This window comes from Somniosus microcephalus, chromosome 3 (genome assembly GCF_052327205.1).
Source record: "Somniosus microcephalus isolate GS21.2 chromosome 3, FLI_Smic_1.0, whole genome shotgun sequence".
In the NCBI taxonomy this organism is placed as follows: domain Eukaryota; kingdom Metazoa; phylum Chordata; class Chondrichthyes; order Squaliformes; family Somniosidae; genus Somniosus; species Somniosus microcephalus.
In genome coordinates this window covers 157,475,801-157,495,577 of record NC_140989.1, presented here as the reverse complement: position 1 = coordinate 157,495,577, position 19,777 = coordinate 157,475,801, and the positions used below count along the sequence as shown (strand labels likewise).

General features: G+C 43.8%; 1 protein-coding gene across 1 annotated transcript in view; it reads left to right on the top strand.

The window, feature by feature from the left end:
* ralgapa2 (Ral GTPase activating protein catalytic subunit alpha 2) overlaps positions 1-19,777 on the top strand; it is a 400,978-nt gene that overhangs the window by 29,236 nt on the left and 351,965 nt on the right. Inside the window, exons 5-6 of the mRNA XM_085977825.1 lie at positions 2,415-2,543; positions 2,911-3,039. Of these exons, the coding sequence (XP_085833951.1) occupies positions 2,415-2,543; positions 2,911-3,039 (258 nt within the window). The remainder of the gene's footprint in view (positions 1-2,414; positions 2,544-2,910; positions 3,040-19,777) is intronic.

Genomic DNA, 19,777 nt, shown 5'->3' with positions numbered 1-19,777 from the left:
TTAGTTTTAAAACCAGTGTTTTGTATATTATGTTGTCTAATCTCAATCATGACGCTGGTCTTTGCATATTTATGCATACTTAACAGGGTCCTAATTGAAGTTGGGGAAAAAAATATTTTTCTAAAACTAACCTGTTTAAACTGTACATGGAAAATGGACTATCGCCACCTTTTTTGAGCTTGGGTTTCTAATATTTTTCAAAAAGCAGCATATGTCAACAGAAATGAATTCCCATCTGTTCCTATATTGCTTAATGCCAGACATCCACCAACAATTGTCCAGGACAATACATAGCTGTGTTTGTAATTACAGGTGTGATGTAAAAATGACATATTAATCAGCCTCTTAATCATACAGGTAGATCTTTTGTCCTGCTCCACAGTCAGCATTTGTTTTGTACTTGTTTTATTAGTAGAATCCATCTGCTGTCTCTGAGGAATGTTTAGTTTTGAATCTAACAACTGAATTGATTCAACCCTGTTTAAAAATTAACCGTCAGAAAGGTATTCAGATGCCAACTGTCAAAAGGAATGCAAAAGAAAGCCTAATTATATTTGTGAATGTTAACTGAAACCCAAGAATAGAGGCTTTTGAAGTGTAATTGAGTATTGTATTTTTAAAGATTATAGTTTATTTAATTTCATCCATTTTTAAACTAGGTCTTGTAGTGTCTCAATTTTTCTGTTAAAATGGTAGAGCTTGCAAAAGTCAGAATCTGGCAAAATACATTTTTCTTCTGTAATTGCAAGTATTTGCTAACTGTAAAACAGAAGAATATTAATTACTAGTATTTAGTGATTATTTTTGATTTAGTTAATCAAATATTCCCCAGGGGTCGGTACTAGGACCACTGTTTTTCTTGATGTATATATTAATAACTTGGACTTGGGTGTACAGGACACTATTTCAAAATTTGCAGATAACACAAAACTTGGAAGTTTTTTTTTTATTCGTTTATGGGATGTGTGCATCACTGACAAGGCCACCATTTATTGCCCATCCCTAATTGCCCTTGAGAAGGTGGTGGTGATCTGCCTTCTTGAGCCACTGCAGTCCGTGTGGTGAAGGTACTCCCACAGTGCTGTTAGGTAGGGAGTTCCAAGATTTTGACCCAGTGACGATGAAGGAATGGCGATATACTTCTAAGTCAGGATGGTGTGTGGCTTGAAGGGGAACTTGGAGGTGGTGGTGTTCCCATGCGTCTACTGCCCTTGTCCTTCTAGGTGGAAGAGGTCGCGGGTTTGGGAGGTGCTGCCGAAGAAGTCTTGGCGAGTTGCTGCAGTGTATCTTGTATATGGTACACACTGTAGCCACGGTACGCCGGTGGTGGAGGGAATGAATGTTTAAGGTGGTAGATGGGGTGCCAATCAAGCTGTTTTGTCCTGGATGGTGTCGAGCTTCGAGTGTTGTTGGAGCTGCACTCATCCAGTATAGTATAATGAACAATGAGGAGGATAGTGATAGACATCAAGAGGAGAGGACATGGACAGACTGGTGGAATGGGTGGACACGTGGCAGATGAAATTTAACGCAGAAAAGTGCGAAGTGATATATTTTGGTAGGAAGAACGAGGAGAGGCAATATAAACTAGGGGGTGCAGGAACAGAGATCTCGGGTATATGTGCACAAATCGTTGAAGGTAGCAGGGCAGGTTGAGAAAGCGGTTAAAAAAGCTTACGGGATCCTGAGCTTTATAAATAGAGGCATAGAGTACAAAACCAAGGAAGTTATCATGAGCCTTTATAAAACGATGCTTTGGCCTCAACTGGAGCCGTGTGTCCAATTCTGGGCACCGCACTTTAGGAAGGATGTGAAGGCCTTCGAGAGGGTGCAGAAAAGATTTACAAGAATGGTTCCAGGGATGAGGGACTTCAGTTACATGGATAGACTGGAGAAGCTGGGGTTGTTCTCCTAAGAAGGTTGAGAGGAGATTTGATAGAGTGCTCAAAGTCATGAGCGGTCTAGACAGAGTAGATGGAGAGAAACTGATCCCATTGGCAGAAGGGCGGAGAACCAGAGGACACAGATTTAAGATGATTGGCAGAAGAACTGAAGGTGACATGAGGAAAAGCTTTTTTATGCAGCGAGTGGTTATGATCTGGAATGCACTGGCTGGAAGGGTGGTGGAGGCAGACTCAATCTTGGCATTCAAAAGGGAATTGGATAAGTACCTGAAGGAAAAAAAATTGCAGGGCTACAGGGAAAGGGTGGGGGAGTGGGACTAACTGAAGTGCTCGATGGGCCAAATGACCACCTATGCTGTAATCGTTCTATGATTCTACAACGTACTGCAGTGCTTCAAGATCCATTTTAAATATTGGTAACTTACATAGTTTTTTTTATTTTAAAAATATTATGTATGTGAGATAACTTCAGTCTATTTTTCTAATAAACCTTTCTTTTACTAAAACTAGGATGTGCTGAACATACTTACTAAGCATTGTTCACCTCGCTTCTTCTTACTTGGTTTACCTGGTTTCACCATGATGCTAGGAGATTTCATCACAGTTGCCACCCAAGTCCTCAATTCAGACATGCTGGATGTGAGTATGACCATGTTGTCCGAGGGGGCTGAACAACACTTAACAAGGTTTGGATTTCTCCACACAAACAGATGTTTGCTCATTAGTGCAGTGTGAGACAGATTGCTCAGGGCAGATACCATGGCAGCAAATGTGTGAGTTGCAGGGTGACACTGGAGTAGCATAAAGGTGTTTCATCAAAAGGCTAGAATGAAAAACCATATATACTCACTAATACTGCTGCACCTCTTACACACAGAAAGCGGAAGTTGTTTATGAATCTTATTAGCTGTAGATTTCTAAATATAATTATGCTAAAGCCTGAATATTTATTATTTAAAAGTGTTCTCCTGGCTTGTTTAAAAATATCCTGTTGTACATTGCATAGGCGCCACGTTGTGAAGCACAGATTCTTCTTGGATCCCTGGTCTGTTTTCCTAATCTGTACCAACAGATGTCGCTGCTACAGCCTGTCACTGGTGCTACTGACATCATCACAGGAAATGAAGATATCAAGGTAATGCAGGTTAACTGGCTGGAACAGAAGGAAAATTGTTGAGCCAAAAATTTTGACTACAATCTTAATTAGTGTTACAGACGAATTAATTTGTGTTACTGTGACTAATAGGCACTTACTCTTAGACTTATATTTAAACCTGGCCTGATCCTTGCATTTATTTGAAATGACATTTTATTAACTTTCTACACAGCATAAGAAAAATTTCACTTTGACAGAGGAACTACCTCCCCATTTTAACTTGCACAGTAAATTATTTATATGTAGAATATCTCCGCGTTTCTGCAGCCTTTGACACGGTTGACCACACCTCCAGTGCCTCTCCTCCGTTGTCCAGCTGGGTGTGACTACCCTCACCTGGTTCCATTCCTATCTATCGAGTCATAGCCAGAGAATCTCCAGCAATGGCTTCTGTACCCACTCTCACACCGTTAGCCTGTCCCCCAAGCATCTATCCTTGGCCCCCTCCTATTTCTCATCTGCATGCTGCCCCTTAGCGACATCATCTGAAAACAGATCCCACCTGTACGCTGACGACACCCAGCTCTATCTCACCACAACGTCTCTCGACCCCTCCACTGTCTTTGATTTGTTACCCTGCTTGTCCGCCATCCAGTAGATGAGCAGAAATTTCCTCCAATTAAATATTGGGAAGACCAAAGCCATATTACATAAGAACATAAGAACATAAGAAATAGGAGCAGGAGTAGGCCAATCAGCCCCTCGAGCCTGCTCCACCATTCAATAAGATCATGGCTGATCTGATCCTAACCTCAAATCTTCTATCACTCTCCATCTCACCCGAATCTCCCGGGAGAGGCGAAAAACCAGATAAAAGACCCAATGGCCAATTTGGGACACAAAAATCTGGGAAATTCCTCTCCGACCCATCTAGGCGATCGAAATTCTTCCAGGAGTCCAAAGATGTGCGGGTTAGGATGATTGGCTATGATAAATTGACCCTTAGTGTTAGGGGGATTAAATATGTGGGGTTACGGGGATAGGGTGGGATATGTGTCGGTGCAGGCTCGATGGGCCGAAATGGCCTCTATCTGCACTGTGGGGTTTCTGTGATTCTGTGAGGAGATCACACTGTCCCTATATTTTCTACAGTACTTACCTTCTGTAAAGGCGATCTCCACCCTGGCCAGGAACAGGAATAAAACCATCTCCTGAAATCTAACACAGAATTAGAACACAGTAGGAGCAGAACCAGGCTACACGGCCCCTGGGCCCACTCCACTACCCACAGTGCCATGACCATTCCAAACCTAGACTCGTGTCCAATTTCCTGCCCGCTCCCCGTAACCCTTAATTCCCTTTACTTCTAGGAAACTATCTATTTCTGTTTTAAATTTATTTAATGATGTAGCTTCCACAGCTTTCTGGGGCAGCAAATTCCACAAACCTACCACCCTCTGAGTGAAGAAGTTTCTCCTCATCTCAGTTTTGAAAGAGCAGTCCCTTATTCTAAGATTATGCCCCCTAGTTCTAGTTTCACCCATCATTGGGAACATCCTCACTGCATCCACCCGATCAAGCCCCTTCACAATCTTATATGTTTCAATAAGATCGCCTCTCATTCTTCTGAACTCCAATGAGTAGAGTCCCAATCTACTCAACCTCTCCTCATATGACCACCCCCTCATCCCCGGGATTAACCGAGTGAACCTTCTTTGTACTGACTCGAGAGCAAGTATGTCTTTTCTTAAGTATGGACACCAAAACAGTATGCAGTATTCCAGGTGCTGTCTCACCAATACCTTGTACAACTGCAGCAATACCTCCCTGTTTTTATATTCCATCCCCCTAGCAATAAAAACCAACATTCCATTGGCCTTCTTGATCACTTGCTGCACCTGCATACTAACTTTTTGAGTTTCGTGCACCAGGACCCCCAGATCCCTTTGTACTACAGTACTTTCCAGTTTCTTGCCATTAAGATAATAACTTGCTCTATGATTTTTCCTGCCAAAGTGCATAACCTCACACTTTCCAGTATTGTATTCCATCTGCCAAATCTCTGCCCACTTACTTAGCCTGTCTATGTCCCTTTGCAGGTTTTTTATGTCCTCCTCACTACTTTCCGTCCCATCTTTGTATCATCTGCAAGCTTTGATATGTTACACTCGGTCCCCTCCTCCAAATCGTTAATATAGATTGTAAAGAGTTGGGGACCCAGCACCGACCCCTGCGGAACACCACTAGTCACTGGCTGCCAATCTGAGAACGAACCATTTATCCCAACTCTCTGCTTTCTGTTAGAGAGCCAATCCTCCACCCACGCCAGAATATTACCCCCAATCCTGTGATTTTTTATCTTGAGCAATAATCTTTTGTGTGGCACCTTGTCAAATGTCTTTTGGAAGTCTAAATACACTACGTCCACTGGTTCCCCTTTATCCACCCTGTATGTTACTTCCTCAAAAAACTCCAGCAAATTTGTCAAATATGACTTCCCCTTCATGAAACCATGCTGAGTTTGTTCTATTAAATTATGTTTATCCAAATGTCCCGTTACTGTCTCCTTAATAATGGACTCTAACATTTTACCAACCACAGATGTTAGGCTAACAGGTCTATAGTTTCCAGCCTTCTGCCTACTACCCTTTTTAAATAAGGGCGTTATATTAGCAGTTTTCCAATCTGCCGGGACCTTTGCTGAGTCCAGGGAGTTTTGGAAAATTATTACCAATGCATCCACAATCCCTACCGCCACTTCCCTCAAGACCCTAGGATGCAAGCCATCAGGTCCAGGGGATTTATCCGCCTTGAGTCCCATTATTTTACCAAGTACCACTTCCTTAGTGATTTTAATCGTATTTAGTTCCTCCCCCCCCTAGAGCCCCCTGTTTGTCCACTGTTGGGATATTCTTAGTGTCCTCTACTGTAAAGACTGATACAAAATAATTGTTCAGCGTTTTTGCCATCTCCATGTTTCCCACCATTAATTTCCCGGTCTCATCCTCTAAGGGACCAACATTTACTTTAGCCACCCTTTTTCTTTTTATATAACTATAGAAACTTTTGCTGTCTGTTTTTATATTTTTTGCTAATTTACTTTCATAATCTATCTTCCCTTTCTTAATCAATCTTTTAGTTATTTTTTGCTGTCTTTTAAAGACTTCCCAATCTTCCATCCTCCCACTCGATTTGGCTACCTTATATGCCCTTGTTTTTAGTCAGATACTATCCTTAATTACTTTACTTAGCCACGGATGGCTATCTTTTCTTTTACACCCTTTTTTCCTCAGTGGAATATATTTTGGAAGTTGTAAAATAACTCCTTAAATGTACACCACTGATCATGTACCGTCTTACCCTTTAATCTATTTTCCCAGTCCACTCGAATCAATTCCGCTCTCATACCTTCATAGTCTCCTTTATTCAAGCTCAGCACGCTTGTTTGATATCCAACCTTCTCACCCTCTAATTGAATATGGAATTCAACCATGTTATGGTCACTCATTCCAAGGGGATCCTTTACTAGGACATTTTTAATTAATCCTGTCTCATTACACAGGACCAAATCTAAGGTTGCTTGCCCCCTGGTCGGTTCAGTTACATACTGCTCAAGAAACCCATCCCTAATACACTCAATGAACTCATCCTCAAGGCTGCTCTGCCCAATTTGATTTGTCCAGTTAATATGATAATTATAATCCCCCATAATTATAGCTGTTCCCTTATTACAAGCCTCAACTGTTTCCTGATTAATACTCCGTCCAACAGAGTTGCAACTGTTCGGAGGCCTATAGACTACACCCACTAGTGTTTTTTTCCCCTTATTATTCCTTATCTCCACCCAAACTGTTTCATTATCCTGCTCCTTTGACCCAATATCATTTCTCTATTATAGTGATTCCTTCCTTTATTAACATAGCCACCCCACCTCCTCTCCCTTCCTGCCTGTCCTTCCTGATTGTTAAATAACCTGGTATGTTTAATTCCCAGTCATGGTCACCCTGCAGCCATGTTTCTGTAATGACCACAAGATCATACCCATATGTCGTTATTTGTGCCGTTAACTCATTCATTTTGTTACGAATGCTACATGCATTCAGGTAAAGAACTTTCAAATATGTTTTGTAACACTTAGTTCCTGTTTTTTCCCTTTTTTAGTACTTTGCTTTTTACTCCATACCTTCTGTCCCTTCCTGACACGTTCTGTTTTTTAATTCCCCCACTGCTACCTAAGTCTATGACCTTCTCTGTTGTCATTTCTATTATTTGCTCTCTAGAACCCAACCCCCCACTAATTAGTTTAAAGCCCTCTCTACAGCCCTAGTTATATGATTCGCCAGGACTCTAGTCCCAGCACTGGCCAAGTGGAGTCCGTCCCAATGGAACAGCTCCCTCCTGTCCCAGTACTGGTGCCAGTGTCCCAAGAAGCAAAACCCATTTCTCCCACACCAGTCTTTGAGCCACGCATTTAACTCTTTAATTTTATTTATCCTAGCCAAATTCGCTCGTGGCTCAGGTAATAATCCAGAGATTATTACCTTTGAGGTTCTGTTTTTTAATTTGACTCCTAGCTGGTCATACTCCTTTAACAGAACCGTCTTCCTTGTCCTATCTACGTCGTTTGTACCAACATGGACCACGACAACTGGATTCCCCCCCTCCCATTCCAAGTTTCTTTCCAGCCCAGAAGAGATGTCCTCAACCCTGGCACCGGGCAGGCAACACAGCCTTCGGGACTCCCGCTCTTGACTGCAGCGAACCCTATCTATCCCCCTAATGATACTATCCCCTACCACTACAACATTTCTTTTTACTCCCTCCACTTGAATGGCCCCCTGTACCACGGTGCTGTGGCCAGGTTGCTCATCCTCCCTGCAGTCCCCGCTCCCGCCCTCACGGAGTAAGAACCTCGATCCTGCTTGACAAGAGCAAGGGCTGCGTCTCCTTCAACACTACATCCTGGATCCCTGTACCTTCCTCACTCGTAGTCACACCGTCCTGTCCCTGACCACGGACTACATCTGCAGCAATTAACTTCATAGGTGTGACCACCTCCTGAAACATAGAGTCCAGGAACTTCTCCCCCTCCCTGATGTGTCGCAGTGTCTGAAGCTCGGTCTCAAGCTCTTTAACATGGAGCTTGAGTTCCTCTAGCAGCAAACACATATCGCAAATGTAATCACCGTGAGCCTCAATGGGGTCCACCAGCTCCCACATTTCACAACAGTGACACATCACCTGTTCACCCATATCTATGTAATTAATTAAATTTATTATTATTAGTTATGAAGGCCCTCTGCCCCGACGAAGATGATACTATTACACCACTATTTAATAGGACTTACCAACTTAAAGGAATAAAATAGAAGGAAGAAAACCAACCAACCAGCTGATCACCAACCTCCTCCTTGAATACTGTCTGTGGGGCCTGTTTGGTTGACTCGTCTCGCAGCTCCGCTTCCGCAGTGCTGTCTAAGCCTGGGAGTGGTGAAAACAGAACAAAAAACACACCCTCACCTCCCACTTGCCCGAACTCCCCCTCTTACCAAACTCTAGCAGCACTCAATGCACAGCACTCCGTGCACAAGCACTAGTCCCGCCCCTTTTATACCCAGATTCTACTTCCGGGTTAAACTCCCCAACAGTTTAATATACACTTAAAAATTAAACACACTTCAAATAATTAACTTTTTAACACACTCAAATTCACAAAATACACTTAAATGACTTTTCTCCCTCTTACCAAACTCTAGCAGCACTCAATGCCCCACCACAAACTTCGTTCCCTAGCCACTGATTGCAGGCTGAACCGATCTGTTTGCAATCTCGCTGTATTCGTTGACCCTGAGTTGAGCTGCCGACCCCATATTCTCTCTCTCACCACCTCCATAATATTACCCATCTCCGCTCCGCCTCAGCTCATGCTGCTGAAACCCTCATCCATGTTGCCTCCAGACTCGACTATTGCAATGCTCTCCTGGCCGCCCTCCCACCTTCCACCGCCCCCCCCCCCCCCCCGTACAATTGAGCTCATCCAAAACTCTGCTGCCCGTATCCTAACTCACACCAAGTTCCATTCACCCAGCACCTCCTGTGCTCACTGACCCACATTGGCTCCGGGTCCAGCGATGCCTCAAATTTAAATTCTCATCCTTGTGATCCAATCCTTCCATGACCTTGCCCGTCCCTATCCTTCAAGCCCTAAAACTCTCCTCCAATTCTGGCATCTTGCGCATCTCTGATTTCCATCGCTCCACGATTCTGTGGTGGTGTCTTCAGCTGCCTAGTCTCTAAGCTCTAGAATTCACTCCCTAAACCTCTCCGCCTTTAAGATGCTCCTTAATACCTACCTCTTTGACTAAGCTTTTGTTCACCTGCCCTAATATCTCCTTATGTGGCTTAGTGTCAAATTTTGTTTGATAACGCTCCTGTGAAGTGCCTTGGGATGTTTTACTACATTAATGGTGCTATATAAATGGAAGTTGTTGTTGTAGGATTGTGCACTGACTGGGAACCAGTAACAATGCAGGAGACCAGCAGGTTGCTGTTGGAGTCGAGGGGCTACCACAATATTGATTTTGGGCCTGGCTTAAAAAACATAGATTTTGTGCGGGACCAGCAACAAATAAATGAGAATGAGACCCCAGAGGAGCAGGGCGCTGCTAGGAACAAAATCTCCATATATGGAAATATTAAAGTTTTGTTAAACCCTGTGGAGTTCAATAATATCGAGACTCCACTGTAGAGTTAACATCAAGAACTGTAAAATTTGATAACCCCTTTGTCTTAACGCTGCTGAAACACATTTGCTCAGTTCTGGAACCATCCAATCGTGAACTCCTTTGCAGAATCAGGGTGTTACAAGTTTAGGGTTTGCCTTGAGCTTTTCTCGGGTACATTCATTCCTGTAAATGGTCTAAGCACCTTGTGTTTAGTGGTGTGTCTGTGCTCCCAAGTATCAGTCTATACAATAGCGAAACTCGGGCATAATGATAGGACCCTCTTCTGATCTGAACTGGATATTGTGTGTGTCGCAAGTTGCCTTCGCTTGCGCTTCTCCAATCTTTTTGCAAGCAGGCTGAGAAATGCTTGGTAAGATAGGAATCGCTAAGCTGCTTTATTTCATTGATAACAAGTGAACATACAGAACATACAATCAAACCGGATTCTACTTGCTTAGCTTCATCTCATTTCTCTCCTCAAAAATGAGGTAAAAATAGTAAGCCATATGCACTGTCCCTTTAGCGGGCTGACTTTTTGGCATTACCTTTCCTTTAGACTACGAATTTCAAAAACTGACCTGCATTTTTCAGCTCCCATCTCCAGGCCAGGGTCTTTGTCTCACAGACCTCTGTTCAAATCTTCACTGCCCATTGCCCCTTTATGTCTCCTCCGCCAGTGGGAAGGCTGAGTTGCTGACTTCCTCTCTGTAGTGATTCGCCAGTAGGATTATCAGTAAAACCTGCTACCTATCCTCCCTCCTTGAGGTGTGAGTTTAAAGAGGACACCTGCTGTTCTTGAGTTGAAGGGAGACCGTCAAGGATAATAGGCCTGAGATGAGACAATTAACACATATTGGCCACGATAGGGTGGGCGGGGGGAGTTATGGTCGAGGAAACCTGGAAGTACGGATTTCTCCGAACGCAGTAGTTTTAACTCCACTGCGAGCGTGATTTAAAAAAAAAAAATGCTTCCCTGCCCAGAAGCCAGCTTGATTGACTGGCTTGGCTGCCTGTTGGGTGGGGAATGCTCCAGAAAAGGCCATAGCCCAGGATCAAGTAAGTTTTGTGGTTGTTGGGGGGATAGAGATTGTGTGGTGGGGGGGGCAGAGCGTGATTGGGGGAAGTGGGTGTTCATGGCGGGGGGGTGGGGGTGGTGTCTGGAAAGGTCAGTGGGATGTCTAAGATCGCAGGGGGGTTGGAGATCAGGGTGGGGAGAAATAGGGGAGTTGGGGGAGAGTTGGAGATCGCGGGGAGAGATTGGGGGGGGTCAGTGAAGGGGGGCCATTGGGGGGAAAGAGCATGGAAGTGGGGGGTCAGACGGATCGCAGGGGGGTTTACAGGTAAGCTTGTTGGGCCTGGAGGAAAACAACTGCTCCTCCTGGACCGCAAGCAATGCTGTAAAGTCACTTACCTCATGGATCCAGCCCTTCCTACCTCCTTTTACCTACTGAGTTTCCCGAGGCCCAGAAAACCCGACCCACTGGTTAAAAATATAAACCTTGTTAAAATAAAGGCACGCAGCCTCCTTGCAAGGTTTCAACGTCCGACCCGCCTCCTGAGAGCAGATTGAGTGCCTGCCCTTCGTCCCATCTCCGTTAAAACCGGAAGCAGGCTGGTTTAAGGCGGGTTGGGTTCCTGTTTCGGATTTTTAACATTTTAACCCCCCAGCTGAACCAAACTTTTAAAATTACCCCCGCTGTCTCAGTTGTGAGTTCCACAAACTGGCCCATCTGGCTTCAGTACACACATTCAACACCTGCATCCTGTTGTCCTTTTTAATCCTGTGCGAATTCACTGATTCAAAACACAATCCTTAAAATTAACAGTTTGAGAACTGAAGTACAATAGAGATCAACAAGAGAAGAGAAAAGTAGTAACAAGCAGAGAAAGAGAGACAAGTAGAAAAGGAGAGAAAGAGAAAAGCACCAACACCAAAATAACAAGTAAAAAAAGAGAATGTTTCCTTGGACTTACCATGAGCAATGGGAGATTCACTCATGAATTATTTAACGTTATTGGCCCGGATTTTGCAGTCAGCTGTGAAGGAGCAACGCTCGCCGTTCACTACCATGAAAGCTGCCCACAGGGTTTGTGTGGACTTTTGAACGGAGGCTTGCTGTCATTAAGCCTCTGATCCAGTGCGGCGCCCTCTACAGGAGATCTGTATCGTGGGTGAGCAGGGAATGAAACAGCAAGGCTCTTCAACCAATCAGATTGAAGAATCCTCACCGAGCCACGCAGTCCGGGACCTTCCTTACCTCGGTGGATCCGGGGCGGGCGATGTTGGTGCGGGTCGCAGCCCCCCTGCTGGCTCCATTCCGCTGGTCGTCAGGAGGATCTTGGTGCAGTGGTGCAAACCTTTCCATGATCTCATTAGATCACAAAACATTAATACAAAGCCACACTCAACCTCATCCCGCTGTACCTCTCATCGCATCCCCATTATTCTGCCTTCCCTACCCTACTCCTGCACATCCTTACTCGCACCAACTTACCTTGCACCTCCACCCATCCCTCTCTCTGTCTACATTATCACATCCACATCTCACTAGCCACTGCTCACACTCACGCTCATCCTAGTCCAATCATACCAACTAACAGCACACAAGGGTAGCCACTTGGGTGTTTTATCCAATGTTCATATAAAGTTTCTGTTAATGTGCTGTCAAACATTGAAACCTTTACTTTCAACACTTTGCGTTCTTGGACAGATTTGTGTGCACCTTTGCAAGTGGCTTAGTGAGTTGTAATGAATGGTGAGACTTAACGGTATCCCCTGCAATAGTGGTGAGTGTGAAAGGAATGGCTTGGACATTGTAGGGATGCTTTATGGTGTTGGTGTGGGGTGGTGTCAACCTGGCACATCATGTGGCAACCAGGGTGTACAACACCAAGTGAAGTAAATCTAGCTGTGGTGAGGCCATCCCTGGCTTCCCGGATAGCAATGTGGTCGGGTGCTGATGCCCTGTGTCCTGTGCAGCATCAGTTGATTGCGGAAAAGGTTGGTTGTTGTTGGTGCTGCTGGTGTTGGGGCTGATCGTGGTCGGATTCTGAGGACCAAGGTGAGATAGTATAAAGGGCACCCATGTTGACGGAATAGATGGCAGGCGAAGTAGAGATGACTGAAGCATTCTGTCAATGATGAGAGAGTTCTTCCAGTGAGGTGAGTGGAAAGCCTGCAGAATCTCTGCTGGAAATGGACTGAGAAACAACTTGTGGCTGAGGAAAGTGATGATCTGTCAGGTGGGAGCTTTTATTGTACATTTGAAGCTGTCAAGTAATCAGCTGGAGCAATGGCCATTCAACTCCTGCCTCAGGTTCACAGATGTGGTCCCCGAGCCGCATGGACCCCGTGGGTGAGCAGTTAAAGTGAAAAGGTAAGGTTAAAAGCATTATTAAGTGTCTGTCAACAACCCAATAATTGGTTTAATTGGGTCACCCGCCTCGACTGGTCGGATTGGAGATCTCGCACGTGCTTGTGGGAAATGTGCATTGCAGGGTCCCGACCTGCTGTCAAAAAATTCAAATTTCCCACCCGAACCGCCACTGATCCCTTCCGCTGAACCCCTCCCCCCCCCCGGAAAATTCACCCTGCAGAGTATGAACCAGGAACTAAAAATTAGATTTAAATCATGTACAGAAAGTGAAAAAAAGATTGGGAAAGAAAGCTGGGATTACGAGAGATAGATAAAAGAGACAGATAGAAAAAGTTTTAAAAAAAAATTTTTTTTTTTAAACCACCTCCAACACTAATTAATGTCTGAAGGAATGAGACTCCACACTTGTAAAATTAAATTTTCTGGGCCAGAGAGGTTGTTTGACAGTAATTATGACTGATCACGCTGTTAAAAATTCACGTACACCTGAATGCACCAGCCCTAACGTTTTCTGCCATGTTTAGTATGTAACTAGTGGGTAAGCACCGCAAGTTCATGCCCTCATATTGATTTCGATGCCGTGTCAATTGGCAAGGTACTGTTATAGTGCAGCCTGTGGAAGAGCAGGGTAACTCGGACCGCAACTTCATGATTTCCATGTTTAACTGCGCATGTGCCGACTCCGGAAGTTGCTGTCCGATTTACTCCATAACGGTGAGCGCTGTTGGCCTCACTTATTCTCAATGCAAAATCTGGTTTTGATTTAAATTTAAAATATTGCATTTGCCATTTTGGTTTTCAGTTTCACTTCATGAATCTTACAAATTGCCTATACTCTTAAACCAGATTGACATACATCTGTCTCAATTCTGTTTAATTTCCATAATTATTTAGAAAATTGCAGATATGGCTTAGTTCTGTACTCAGATTCTGCATTTATATTTGCTGTTCTTACAGAATAAATTAAATGTTTATGTATTACATGTGACATAAGGCAAGTTCATAGAATGTTACAGCACAGAAAAGGAAGACATTCAGCCCAGCATGCCTGTGCTGGCTCTCAACGAGCTATCCACTTTGCCCCAATCCCCTGCTATTTCCCCATATCCTTTGAGATTTATCTTTTTCAAATATCCACTTCCCTTTGAAAAGCATTATGGATTCTAACTCGCTCTTCCTGTGGAGTCCCCGCCTAGAATGTGCGCTCCAGGAATTTAGTATGTAAGTTGAGTGCCTCACGCTTAGAAACTTTAAGCTTGAGCAATCAGCCGGACATGCTTCCCATACATATGGTCATCCCACGCGAGTAGAATCCAGGCTCTCCCACATAGTAAAGGTATCGTACATCCCAAGCTTCAGCTGGTCCTCCCCATACTAAATGAAAGCTATCTTCTCTTAAAAGTTAAAAAAAATTAAACCGAACAAATTAAATAATTTTAGATCAACTGCACCTCGAGGCTGAACTCCCACTGAGACTAAACTTTATACATTGTCTTTCTCACTGCTCAGGTCTCTGCTCTTAACATACAGTAGCTAGCTTTTAAAGTAAATTACTTTTAAGTCTGTGTCAGGTACTGGATAAAACAACATCTATTTTGAAAGTTTAGTTTGGCCCAACCCTCCCAGTCTTTCCCAGGTCCTAGCCCTGGCTCTTGCCTTAGGCTACCTGTCCCTCTCAGATACCCCTTTGTTCCATTTCTTCCCAGCCAAGGCCCTGCCCTCTCACTTCCACCCTCCTCCCATCCTGACCTGCTTGTCCATCTGATCGTGTTTTTTTTAGCTTGGATGTCTCTAGTGCTTTGTGATTGCTTGTTTTAGGCTGGTAAATGAGGAAATTTGATACAAGAGTTTTGATTTGGCAATCAGTACAAATTTTAAAAGGATTAGCAGTGAGTAAGGATAACTGTAATCTTTCTGCGGTGATGAGCTTTTTTTCCATTGTCAACTATGATTGTCCATATTAACATTTTCCATTTCCCAATTGGTAGAGATGGAATGAAATTGTATTCTAAGATGTTTCCATTACAATCTGGCCTGCAATGTGTCAATTTTAATTTTTCTCAAATTTGTTAGAAATTTATTTCACATACCAACAATAGATTATTTTATGTCTTCAAAAGATTTTTGTATTTTAGTGATTAATCTCATACTGTACATTTATTAGGTTGCAATACACACAGTATAGCAGCAATTCAGTTTAATTTAATAATCTAACCTTCGCAGCACAAATAGCGAAGATAATCATAGGGACTGACGATGCCGAATTGGGCTGGGAAAAATCCGCACAGCCGAGCAGAAACTCCAGGCCAATTTTCCCCTTCGTTTGAATCTATTTTCAGAGAATGGTGGGGCATGTTTCTGTACTACAAGCCATATTTCTAAATATTTAGAATTGTTTTGTGATGGTCAATAGTACATCAAAATTGTAGTAAAACTGCAATTCAGAGCACTGGGACTTCTGGTAATCATAACCTTGGGAGTCGCTGGTGTAAAATTCCTAGTGACTGTGCAACTCCGTCTCTTACATCAATGTTATTGCAAACAAATGACTTTGCACAAGGAGATGCTGTCAGTGAATGATCAGAGACAGCATTTTACTGGGCGGTTACTTTATAACAGCCACCTGACTTTGTTATGTTCAATACTGACCAGGTGCCCAGAAGGCACTCAGATGGTGCCTAAAGCACCTGGACATGCTAATCTATCCATCATGTAGTTAGGTTAAAGTTGTAATCTGTGTGTCTGGCCATCCAACAGTTTTAAATCTGTTCTGAGTGAAGTCAGTTCGCTTATGGGCAGACAACAGCAACATGGTGACATAGGCAAGCACAGTGTCACTTACTCCAGGAGTCTGTGTTGCAAAGCTTTGGAATTGGGTCATGATACAGAGAAAAACAAAGTTCAACTTTACGGCTCCTCTCCTGGCAGGTATAAAGGACTTTGTGGTGGATTTCCTCAGTGGTCGGATCTTTCACCAGAAATAGATTATATGCAGAGGAAAAGCCTTCATGATGGTTTCTGAAACCAATTTTGTTACTCCAGCACTTAATTTTCTTTCAATCCATTTCCTTCCCTTACTGGAGACTCATTTACTCCCACAACCACCATACTAAATAAAGTGAATGTGCTTTCAGGAACAACAACTTGGATGTATATAGTGCCCTTAATATAGAAAAATGTCCAAAGGTACTTCACAGAGGCATAAAGAAGAAAAGTGGATGCCAAGCCATAGAAGAAGATAATAGCAGGGGTACCCAAAAGCTTGGTCAAAGAGGTGGGTCTTAAAGGAGGAGAGAGATGTGGAGAGGAAGCAGTATTTATAGAAGTAATTCCAAAGCGTGGGACCTAGGCAACTGAACACAAGACTGCCAATGGTGGTGTCATTCTGGAAAAGGTTTTTTCTATGTTGCAGCAGTAGAAGGGCAAGGCCATGGACAGATTTAAATATAAGGATGAGAATTTTAAATTTTGAGGCAGGGAATAGGAACCAGACTTGGTGCAGGATAGGAAACGGGCAGCACAGTTTTGGATAAGCTTAAATTTAAAGAGGGTAGATCATGGGGTTAACACTTGAATAGTTGAGTCTGGAGGTGACAAAAGCATGGATGAGGGTTTCAGCGGTAGATGGGCTCAGGTAGGAGAGGAGGCAGGTGATGTTATGGAGGTGATATAGGAAACTCTTTTTTATCCGGCACCAATGGGACCAGTGTGGTTCCAGTTTATCAAAAAGTCCGGATTACAGAGAGGTATAGTAAAAGGTACGAGAGCTCCATACACTGCAACAAATCCAGGCTTCCCTGTTGCTTAGCAACAGGTGCAGGAACTCCGACCACAAGATCCAAGCGTCCCTGTTGCTTAGCAACAGGTGCAGGAACTCCGACCACAAGATCCAAGCGTCCCTGTTGCTTAGCAACAGATGCAGGAACCCGGCCACAGATCCAGGAACAGGCCACTAATATGAAGTAAAACTTAACTGAACCTACTGAATTTTGCCGGTTAACAGAGATTTCCGGTTATTTAGGTGCCGGTAAATCGAGAGTTTCCTGTAGTAGGCAGTCTCTGTGATGGAGAAAATATGGGGTCTGAAGTTCAGCATAGGGTAGAATAGAATGCAATGTTTGCTAATATTCTGCTTCAGCCTGAGACAGTGGCCAGGGAGAGGGATAGAATCAGTGGCAAAGGGATGGGGTTTTTGGCAGGGGCTGAAGACAATTGTTTCAGCCTTACCAATATTTAGCTTGAAGGAATTGCAGCTCATTCAAGACTGGGTGTTAAATAAACAGTCTGAGCGCAAAGAATCAGCGGAAAGGTCAAGAGTAGCGATGGAGAGGTACAGCGGAGTGTCATTGACATGCATGTGGAAACTCATCTCATGTTTGTGAATGATGTCACCAAGAGGCAGCATATAGACGAGGAAGCTGAATAGGTTAAGGAAAGATTCTTGGGGGACTTCTGAGGTGAAGGTGTGGGCTGGGAAATTAAGACATTGCTAGAGATACTATGATCAGATAGGTAAGAGTGGAAACAAATGAGGCCAGTCCCACTAAGCTTGACAGTGGAGGAGAGGTGTTGGTAGAGAATGTAGTCAACTGTGCCAAAGGTTCCTAGAAAGGGGGAAACTTTTGGTTTCTACCTTGACTGGAGTTGGCATTTTGGTTAATAGATATAATGTCAGAAATGGGGATGGTCGCTGATGATTGCGCAGTGTTCAGTTCCAATCGCAACTCCTCAGAAAATGAAGCAGTCCGTGCCCACATGCAGCAAGACCTGGATGACATTCAGGCTTGGGCTGATAAGTGGCAAGTAACATTCACGCCACACAAGTGCCAGACAATGACTATCTTCAACAAACAAAAGTCTAACCACCTCCCCATGACATTCAATGGCATTACCATCGCCGAATCCCCCACCATCAACATCCTGGGGGTCACCATAGACCAGAAACTTAACTGGACCTGCCACATAAATACTGTGGCAACAAAAGCGGGTCAGAGGCTGGCTATTCTGTGGCGAGTGTCTCACCTCCTGACTCTCCAAAGCCTTTCCACCATCTACAAGGCACAAGTCCCCGAGTGTGATGGAATATTCTCCACTTGCCTGGATGAATGCAGCTCCAACAACACTCAAGAAGCTCGACACAATCTAGGACAAAGCAGCCCACTTGATCCACCACCTTTAAACAGTCACTCCCTCCACCACTGGCGTACCGTGGCTGCAGTGTGTGCCATCTACAAGATGCACTGCAGCAACTCAACAAGGCTTCTTCGGCAGCACCTCCCAAACCAGCGACCTCTACCACCTAGAAGGTCAAGGGCAGCAGGCACATGGGAACACAACCACCTGCAAGTTCCCCTCCAAGTTGCACACCATCCTAGCTTGGAAATATATCGTCGTTCCTTCATCGTCGCTGGGTCAAAATCCTAGAACTCCCTTCCTAACCGCACTGTGGGAGTACCTTCGCTACACGGACTGCAACAGTTCAAGGCGGCGGCTCACCACCACCTTCTCGAGGGCAGTTAGGGATGGGCAATTAATGGTGGCCTTGCCAGCGACGCCCACATCCCAGAACGAATAAAAAAAAATCTTAAAATTCCAAAGACTCATCAATAGAGCTTAACCAAAAGCTGCTACACAAATGTTGAATGTTTGTAACTGGAAAGCGATTCCTCTTGTCGGGTTTAGGTGAAACTCTATCGATCAAAGGTAGTTTTAAGGCTGTCTCCTACCTCCATTCAGTATTTTTCAAAGAAGTATTAAAGCATTTATATACAGAGGCACCAACTCTGCTTTACCAGACTGGACACTAGTGCAAGATGAGCAGTGTAGCTTGGTGCTGTCATCTGGCATTGCTCATGGTAGGTACTAGCTCAGTAGTAAATAATTCTGGAATCTACATTTTGGGATACCGTCTCGCCTTGAACATTAGAAAACCTATGGAACTTTGTTGTGTGTGGTACTCCGGTTCAGTTTCCTCAAGCTGTTGTGTTTTTATTTTGTAGAATGCTTTTTGTGTATTTTATACTGACGTGCCCAGGTGGTAAGACTGTAGAAAGTGTTTGATTATTGAAATTTTAACATGAAAAGCTATTTAACCTTCAGTATTAGTGTGCCCTGGACATCTTACAGCAGCAAAACAAGAAAACTGCCATGTTTTCTTTATTTTCTGAATTCGCTCTTAATGTTTTTAATTTTGGTTTAAAATGTTACTTTGGTCCTCAGAGTATTCCTATTAACTTCACACTACAAAGGTTTATGAAAATTATGATGGAAATAACTGATGGAAATGGAATTTGCACCTTAGAATATGATTTTCATCATAGGATTTTAATCAAGTTAGTGGTCATTAATGCACTTTACAGTTTTAAGTGAGTTGATCTGTCAAATAATTGCCTTCAGTCATGTGCTTTCAGGCAAGCATCTGTTCTTATGAACATTTGGCTGCTTTATGTCACTTATTTCCTTCAGAGCACTTTGGGGGAGAAATTTGGTTGGTAGCGCCACCGATTAACGCCTAAAGAGGCCGAGAAGTGGGGCGCTAGCCAATTTCCGGGCGGGCGCAGGGTGCCTAGCGCCTCGCCCATATTGACCATGCATTTAGCGCTGGCGCAAACTCGTAGCGCCCGCTCATGGGCGCAGGCAGATTATGACGTCATTTCAGTGTGCAACGCATTTTGG